Source organism: Fukomys damarensis, unplaced genomic scaffold (assembly GCF_012274545.1).
Source record: "Fukomys damarensis isolate Sample0158 unplaced genomic scaffold, DMR_v1.0_HiC HiC_scaffold_30, whole genome shotgun sequence".
Classification (NCBI taxonomy): domain Eukaryota; kingdom Metazoa; phylum Chordata; class Mammalia; order Rodentia; family Bathyergidae; genus Fukomys; species Fukomys damarensis.
Window position 1 is genome coordinate 51,718,289 of NW_022900942.1, and position 9,224 is coordinate 51,727,512.

At 36.8% G+C, this 9,224-nt stretch overlaps 1 protein-coding gene across 4 annotated transcripts in view; it reads left to right on the top strand.

Moving 5' to 3' along the window:
• Dsc2 (desmocollin 2) overlaps positions 1–6,945 on the top strand; it is a 25,191-nt gene extending 18,246 nt beyond the window's left edge. For 2 of the 4 annotated variants that reach the window (XM_019210624.2, XM_019210622.2), the window contains exons 12-16: positions 1,953–2,189; positions 2,616–2,740; positions 4,281–4,541; positions 5,085–5,130; positions 5,215–5,296. In XM_019210624.2, coding sequence (XP_019066169.1) covers positions 1,953–2,189; positions 2,616–2,740; positions 4,281–4,541; positions 5,085–5,120 — 659 coding nt within the window. In that variant the 3' untranslated portion in view covers positions 5,121–5,130; positions 5,215–5,296. Of the gene's footprint in view, positions 1–1,952; positions 2,190–2,615; positions 2,741–4,280; positions 4,542–5,084; positions 5,131–5,214 lie in introns of all 4 variants that reach the window. The other 2 variants (XM_019210623.2, XM_019210621.2) reach the window with 1 other exon arrangement.
• The last annotated feature ends 2,279 nt before the right edge of the window (positions 6,946–9,224 follow it).

The following is a 9,224-nucleotide window of genomic DNA, read 5'->3' on the forward strand; positions in this document are numbered from 1 at the left end:
TTTTTTTTTTTTTTTTTTTTCTTGGTACCAGGGATTGAACTCACAACCTTGAGCTTTTGAGGCAGGTGCAGTGCCACTGAGCTAAATCCCTGGTCCCCCCAGTCAGTATTTTTAAGTTTAGTGAGATCAATGGTCATAAGCATGGTGGAAGAGAAGGTGACTTCATTTCTTTCTTTACATCACTTCCTACATCAGCTCACTTCTTCAGTGCATTCCTCAAATGTTATGCAACCCCATGCTTTCAGTGAATGTGCTTCTCTTCGTGTTATGGGAAATTAGGAAAGAAAGGTTGTGAAAGAATGTGACTGGAGAGTGTAATGAGAGAAAAGAACCAAGGACATATAGAAATAAGTTAAGGTACTGTGTGTGGAAGCCTGTTTTGTGAACTGGTAAGATTTTTGGCTTTTTTAAAACAGTATTCTCCTGTGTGTGTGTGTGTGTGTGTGTGTGTGTGTGTGTGTGTGTGTGATAGGGTGGGGTTCAACTGTTCTTAGATTTTTTTTGTCTTCTACACATTTGATGTTATATTGTTTTTTTTTTTTAATTTTATTGAGTTTATTGGTACATTTTAGGGATACAGTACAGTTACATTCATTGTTGGGATCATGTACCTTTACATGGCAAGTCTTGATTCTCATTTTTTCCCCTTACCTCTGCCCTCCCTTCACCCCCTCCTCCCCTCCCCATCTATATTGTTTTAAATAACGTTGATAGGAAGTGATAATCTTTAGAGTTCTGGTTTAGCAAAATAAAACTTTGGCAGCAGTACGTTTGTCAAATCGTTGTTGTTTCTTTGTTTTTGTGGGGCTGGGACTCTAACCCACGTCTTGTATAGTAGACACATGCATTACTATTGAACTATATATGCGTCCAAACTTTGTTATTTTAGAGTTACTGCTCCTTGAATTTATCCAAGAGCCTGGGAAACACTAAGTTAAAAAAAATACCTGAAAGAGACTTGGAAGTCAGATAGGCTTAGTGTCAAGCACTGGCTCCACCATTTATTACGTAAATCTGATCATGATGTGTATTCTTTTTGAGGATTAATTTACTTATGTATTTTTTGGGATTATTTCAGGAGCAAATGAAACAGACTGTGGAACACAGTGAATCATAAATTCTGGTTTTGTTAGTCTCATAGGACCATAAACATGGTTTTTCTTAAAGTATTAACTCAATGATATCTTCCCCTAAACATTCAAATTTTTATTTAGAGCTTCAAACCCTAACACAGAAAACTAAAATTTTGCATTGACAGTTAAGTGAAAGAAGGATTGCTGTCTGGTAGACATGTAGCATCCTGTTAAAGGTCATGTTATGTTTTTGGCTCTGAACTCAAGATCTTGCAGAATGGCCTTTTGGTCTTGGTCCAGATATTTTCCCTCCTTAATGTTAAAAACAAAATAGGCAGTTGGTCTCATGTTCTTTATGACCAGAAAATACAGTTCTAGCAGCAAGACCTACTAATATGTTCAAAGTCAGGTGTTTTCTAAGTGGTCAAGATCGGTCTCTTATAGAAAATCCCAGATATTTATATGTATTCAGCACAATATGTGAAAACAATGTAAAGAGAGAAATACAGAATTTCAAATTATTACCCTGTAGTGAATCATATATAAAAGGACATATGCCCCGAATGGTATAATTGAATATTTTAAAGATAGGACAGGAATAAACCTCTTAGCCAGTCTACTAGTTATACTAGGATGGACTACTTTATGAATGGATAAAATATATTGTTATAAGAGCCCAGAGACCTTTTCTTAAGAGGCAGCATAGACAAACTTTTATGTGCAGGGTGTGTTGTGTGGCTGTAGATTTGAGCTACATAGTCCACTCACATTTGCAGTGTGCCAGCCATTGTACCACCCACTAGAACGTCCATCTGTAGGGGAATATGGCTTACTACCTGGTAACTCACTGTAACATTTGATGTTGTTTTATTTTCCCAGACACAGCAACACGTCTTTCTTACCAGAATGACCCTCCATTTGGATCATACATAGTTCCCATCCGAGTTACAGATAGACTCGGCCTGTCTACAATCAACTCATTGACTGTTAGGCTGTGTGATTGTGTTACCGAGGCAGAGTGTGATATTCGCTCAATTGAGAGAGTTGGCGGCAGCGAAGTAAGACTTGGAACGTGGGCCATCCTCGCAATACTGTTGGGCATAGCGTTGTTATTTTGTAAGTTTTTTTTTTTTCTCAAATTCAAATATAGTACTAGCCTTTAAAGTAACTTTCAATATACACTCTTAGAATCAACACTATTTCCTGCTGCTGATCATTTGTATGTAGCTTTTTTTCTGTTTAAAACACAAATATATTTAAAATATTTTGAGTGAACTTCTGCATAGTCTTTATTGGCATAGACATAAAATTCAGTGTAGAACAATAGCATGTGCTGTGTATTTATAGCACATCTGTTCAGGCCAGATTTTTCTACTGAATACCACTTTGACACAAAAAATCATACTTTGTGTTCTAGAAAGCTGTTTTCTTTTAACACAGTCTTTTATTTATGATTTATCTGTGTATTAATCATTGTGAATTCATAACTTAACATCATTTGATGACAGATTTAAGTAAAGTCTGGACTCTTTCTCCCTGCAGGTGTCCTATTTACATTGGTGTGTGTGACTTCTAGGGCAACCAGAGATGTAAAAGCACTTCCTGATGATTTAGCCCAGCAGAACCTGATTGTATCCAACACTGAAGCTCCTGGAGATGACAAAATGGTAAAATGCCTGTGTTTTTCAAATGAATACAAGCTAGGTGTGGCAGCATGGGCCTGTACTTTCAGCACCCTGGGAGGTTAAGGCAGGAGGATGGAAAGTTTAAGCCCAGCTTAGGCAATTCAGAGAGCTCCTGTCTCAAAATAAGAACTAAAAGTGAACTGGGAATTAAACGCAGTATAAAGGCCTTAGGCTCATTTCCAGTGCCTTACACACACACACACACACACACACACGCACACACACAGAGTGCAGCAAGTGAGTTGCCAATTGTACTCCTTCCAAAATTATCTTTTCTGAGCAAGGTTTTTAAAATAAATATTAGATCACTAGGGCCGGGGATTTAGCTCTGTGGTGTCACCGCCTGCCTCGTAAGTGCAAGGATCCGAGTTCAATCCCTGGTACCAAAAAAAAAAAAAAAAAAAAAAGATTAAAATATCACCAATCCCATAGCATTGGGAAAATAATTTTGATTCCCTTGGAGATACATGATATTTCACTTTGCTCATCTAGTGTTCCTTCACAATCAAAATCTTTTAGTCTGTCATTATTACTGTCTACTTCAAATGTTTTTAACATTTAGCCTGGTTTTGTTTTTTATTTTTACATCTACTTAAAACTGTGGCTAGTGCTATAAAAATGTTGCATTTAATTGGTCACAGATCACCAGCGTAATTGTTTTACATTTTTTTCTGGCAGCAGCAATAAAGTCTCTGTAAGCTTTGATCATCATGGGAAGAAGTTTAAGGGATTCTCTCTGGCTGTATTGTGGGTTAGAAAAGAGCCTGAAGTGGAATATCTCAAGCAGCAATTCTAGGAAGTGACTGACTGTTGCTATGACGTTTTCTAGCCCACTACGTGGAAGCAAATTTCCTATGAAAAGCATAACTGATGATCAGAGCAGGAAAGATGAGGAGACAAAAGCACGATGGATCTAGGAAAGGATTGGAAAAAAAAACAAACAAACTTTAAATTATAGTAGAATGTCCCAAAGCAGAATCCTAGTGGCCAAAACTTTTGATGCTTTTGATATTTCCCCTGCCTGATTCATGATTTGTATGCACGTAGATTGCAGGAATTTGTGATGACAGCTAAGATTTTTATAGCAACATTATTCTTTTTATTTTAGTTGATGGAAACTGAATTGAACACTGAATAAAAAGTGTGGTCAGTATTTCAGTTTCTGCTGTTGTCAGGTAAAGAGGAATGCATTTAAATTATCAAAGCCAATACGCGTGAGACAGAAGTACTGATTTTGAGTAGTGAGGTCCAGGAAGGATATAAAAACTGAAGTTGTACAACACCTAAACTTTTCAATTTGTCTCCAGGTGACAACCCCTAACATCTGAAATTTCTTATTTTAGAAACTATATTTAGTATTGGGATTGTAACAGTCAAATACTCAAAATTGTCTGCCTTCAGAGAGGTTAGAACAGAAAACAAATCAAGGTGTGATTTGCACAACGTTCTTCTGTTTCTTTTTGATGTTGTTGTTGCTGTTGTTTCCTTCTATATGTGTCAGTGGAAATGGTTTTCATTTCAGTATTCCACAAATGCCTTCACGACCCATCTTGTGGGTGCTCCTGGTCAGGGCGTCTGTGGCACCTTGGGATCCGGAGTCAGAAATGGAGGGCAGGAAACCATAGAAATGGTGAAAGGAGCACAGCAGACCCTGGACTCCTGCCGGGGGGCCGGGCACCACCACACCCTGGATCCTTGCAGGGGAGGAGGACACGCGGAGATGGACAGCTGTCGCTACACCTACTCCGAGTGGCACAATTTCACCCAGCCCCGACTCGGTGAAGTGAGTTTCCCTGAGTATTGTACAAATCTATTGTGATGTCTTTTAAACTTTACATAAATAATTACAGTTATTTTATTTGGAATTTTGTTTTCAATTATGAACCTATTCATTGGAAAATGATTATTTTTTCTTAATTTAGATTGAGTTATGTTCAGATTTAAGTGGTTATTCATTTTCCCTGATATCTTCTTTGTTTTATAATACTCTTCCGGAAATAGTAATGTTTAAATTACTCTTTCGTGACTCCGTGCCAGTATTTGTCATGTGCCAACTCTGACCTTAGAGACCAGAAGTGTGAGACACATGACAAAAGCGGGCAGTGTCGCTATGCCAGTCCAGGAAGGTCTGAGCCAATTTGGGTTCAGTTTTGATAGACGTATTTTCAGTTTTAGCCACCCTTTGGAAAGGGAAAAGGAATAATTACTTAAATGAACACTTGTATACTTTTGCTGTCACATGGGTGACTTTTAGAGACATGCTGTATACTGAATATATAGTGTGATTTTATGATACAGACCAATCATGTGCATTTTTTGTATATAGGAACCCATTAGAGGACACACTCTGATTAAAAATTAAACAATGAAAGGTAAATCAAAGCAATTATTTTTATGGCAGTAAGTTTTGGTGTTTAAAATAATAATAATAAACTGTTGTGTTTTCCCCTTGGCAGAAGGTCCGTCTGTGCGACCAGGATGACAACCATAAGCACGCGGAAGACTACGTCCTTTCATATAACTATGAGGGCAGAGGATCGGTGGCTGGTTCCGTAGGGTGTTGTAGTGATTGGCTGGAAGAAGATGGGCTTGAGTTTTTGGATCATTTGGAACCTAAATTCAGGACACTAGCAGAGGCATGCATGAAGCGATGAACATGTTCTAATAAGTCAACAAAGGCCAGTGGTTGTATCACCTTTTTTTTTCCCTTTTAATTACAAAAGAAGATTTAAAAAAAGAAGAGGATATTATATTTGGAGCCTTTCCCCTTTATTTTTTGGAACCTCTTTGGCCGAAGACACATTTACAAGGGAACTGAATTCTTACATTTTTACATACATTTTAATTGCTTGTTTACCCAAGTAGATCCACAGATGAAAAAATTTAAGGAAATTTGTGTTATTGTTTACATTTGGACATAGTGACAGCAGCCAACTTAAAGTGCAGTGAAATTTAAGTAATTCAAGTTTGTATTTATAGACTACTTGAAGTACAACCTAATAAAAGATTGTAGAGAATATTATCTCCAGTTAACTAGTCTGTTGTTCATATGGTGCTTGGAAACTGTGGCTTTCCTAAACATTCTAAAGTGTATATATTGCATGCTTGCTATTTTATTCCTGTAATATGGCTTTTCTTCATGAAGCAAAGGCAGATTTCTAACCAGGTATTGACTGTTATTACGATTTCATTTTGGTGGAATTTACTTTTAGGTTCTATTCTATGTAGAAAGCAGCACTGAATGTACATTTTCTCTGTTACCTACTTTGTTAGTAAAATTTAGATTTAAAAAATGCTTTCAGAGTGCATTCTTACTTTTGCAAGTCTTTTGTCTTTCTAATTACAAATGGTCTGTCTCATTCTCTTGCTGTCTGCCTCTCAGGTACACACACACACACACACACACACACACACACACACACAATTTCCTTCTCTCCTATGTGTCTTTAAAATCTCTATTTGGGTTGGTGAATCCAAATACTTTCAAAAATTGTCATTTCTTCTCTTAAAAAGTGAATTATTCCTATGTACTCTTGGTATTTCTATATCAATGTAATGTTAACTTTATTGTTTTAAATATCTTGGTGGTTGCTTCATTACCTACTCAATTTTTAACTTTCACATTAAAACTATGGAACCACTTCATGATTTTATTAGCGGCAACATTCTATGTTTACAAAAGATCGAATTAAGATGTGATATTTAGTGTATAACAACATGGTTCTAATTCATACCTTTAGTGCAGTTTGCAAATGCAAAATAGTGATGGGTTTTGAAATAAGCTTTGAAATGCAAGGATCTTGAATGCTATCTAGGATTACATTTTTATAACTTTTAAGATGAAATTACTAGTGATGTCTATGTAAAGTTATTGTTTAATGTTTTATGACTACAATTGTTAGCAACGATATGGGCTGAACTATTTACATCTTAAAACAAGAAGACAAAATAAAACTTGTTACCCAACCAAATCCAGGCCAGATTTCAAACATATTTCTGTCAACGAATTCTCTGTCTGCTAACTGTATGGAAAGTCTAAATGCATTTTTAATAGCTATGATTGTTAATGATGTACCTTCATGAATTTACAAGGTTGGTTTATAACAGTTGCTGTTCAGAAGTACCATATTTGATAAGCAGCTATCTTTTCAAAAGTTTCATTCCTTCTCAGTCAAAAATAAAGTCTCCCACAGTTATTTTTAATAAACCGTGTACAAAATTCTTGTGCATTACTAGTTATATTATAGTAAAGTAAGCAGCTTTTAGAAATTAGTGTGCACTTTTAAATCTTGGGGCTGATCTGAGTTTGAGAGATTGTGGTTTTCTGACACAGGGAAACGATTATACGTTTTTTAACATCTAAAGTCTGATTGAGGAAGATCTTTGGTGTACTGTTACCACATTTGCATAAATTAGTATTCCAAAGATTGAGGTTGTGGATATTGACTAATTTGCATGATTTCCTCTGTCTATATCATCTTAAAATAGGGGAACACTAGTAGAACTCCTTTTCTAGGGTAGCTATAAGACATTTTAATAAAAAAATGGTTTTTGAACCTGAAAACTGTGCAGAGTAGTCCACCTAAAGGACACTTCTAATCATAATAAATAATTTTAAGTCACTTATATAACCCTTTTCAAGTTAATAAAAAATCAACTAAGAAAATATAACAGATTTTTTTTAAAGCGTTATATTGGTCAATCTAAATATGTCTCTTCCTAACAATCATTTTATGACTGGCTCTTCTATATCTAGTTGTTCAGGTTGTATACTGCAAAGATGGCGGAAACCTCCAAAGAGGATTCTTGCTTTGTAATGCTCTGAACTGCTAAGTTAAAAAATGGGATGGAAAGCAGGGGATCTTCTTCTTAAAATGGGATCTAATTCTGAAACCCTATGAAAATTACAGAGGTTTAAGATTCCTCCCTGTGGGTTCCTCAGCTGCTCTCTCAGCTATTTTGCTAGACATTAGAAGTCTTTTAATAGAGTTGGTGGCTCTTTGGTAGATGCCATGGCAACCCTAAGTGTAAAACTTCAGAGTAAGAGTCCCTGAGGTAGGCCCCAGCTCCACCCATGCCAGCTATGGGTTTTGAGAAGCCATTTAAAACTTTCTATACCTAGTTTTCCCACTCTCTCATATTGAGGGAAGTAGAGAAGAATACATGAAAAAAATGTGTCAAAATTAAAACTGGTGTCATGAAGAGACTGCACAGAGATACATTTAGTTTATCTTAGCTACTACTAGTGCTAGATGAGAGGAGAATTTGGTTGGGAAGAGTCACAGCTTTAATTTCTACTTTGCTTTGCAGCTGATATTTTTGTCATGGGGGTGCTGTTTAGCTTTCCCAGAAGCCTGTATTGTACCTGACATGGCTGTTGGCAACTTCATGGCTGATAGTAGTTTCTGGGCCTCTCATTTTTGGTCTTCAGAGAGTTGCATCTTATTTATCTATAGCTCAGGAATCAGCTTGATGAATCTTAAAACTTAACTGAAAAGGTAGGCAAGATATCTAATCAGATATAGTCTGCCTCAGGAAGCAAAATCTTAAGGATTTCCTCCAGTGAAGTGGAAGGTGCTTTTTCTCCTAAAGACAACAGAAATCTGTTGTTAGTTCATTATGGTTTTATTTGGGTCTCCTAATACTAGTTTTCTGGATTTTATCCTTTAGACTTTTTAAAAAATCTTGGCTCTCTATTTTCTTATGCAAAATCTGACTTTGACTATAGTCTTCCCCTTGAGTCTCCTTCTCCCATCACTTTTCCTAGGCTCCAGATTGAAGTTCCGATACCTCATTTTGCTCCAGTCACCCCCTTTAGAAATATCCCGAGAATAAAAGGGTTTTTCTTCTGTGCGCTTGGAATCTCTTTCAATAAGTGAAACTCAAAGAGTTTACATGATGTCTATGAAAATTTATAGTTCTTGTTCATTTCTAGAACCCTGTTGACCCTTAGCATGTTAAGGCCAGCCTATGAAAAGCTAAGCATGATATGCAGCCATTGAATCAGGTCCTCTTGGTTACCTATTTCAGTGATGTCCTCCTAATTAACTAGAAAACTGGGAATCCTTGATTCCTCTCTTCTTCACATAGCCCATCCTATTTGTTGCCCATGCTGCCCAATTCAGAGAATTTTATAGCTTCATTCACGAGATAGCATTTATGCAATAGTCCTTTAATGCCTTCCCAGTACAGTCATACATGGTCTTAATGTACGCCATAAAGGCTGCTTGCTTTAGAAAGTACAAGATGAATCAACTCCTCTCCCTGCCCACATACTGTAATGCAGGTCAAGACATGGTAGATAAGAGTGAAGCGTGGGCTCATGCCTGTAAAACACACAGTGTGGTGTCTGGCACCTAGGAAGTACTCAACACATGTAAAGAAAAATTCCAGATGAGGCAAAAAAACTACTACTGTGTGACTGTGCTCTTGCTCACCCAAAGCCAAGTGCTCCTGAGGGTTGACT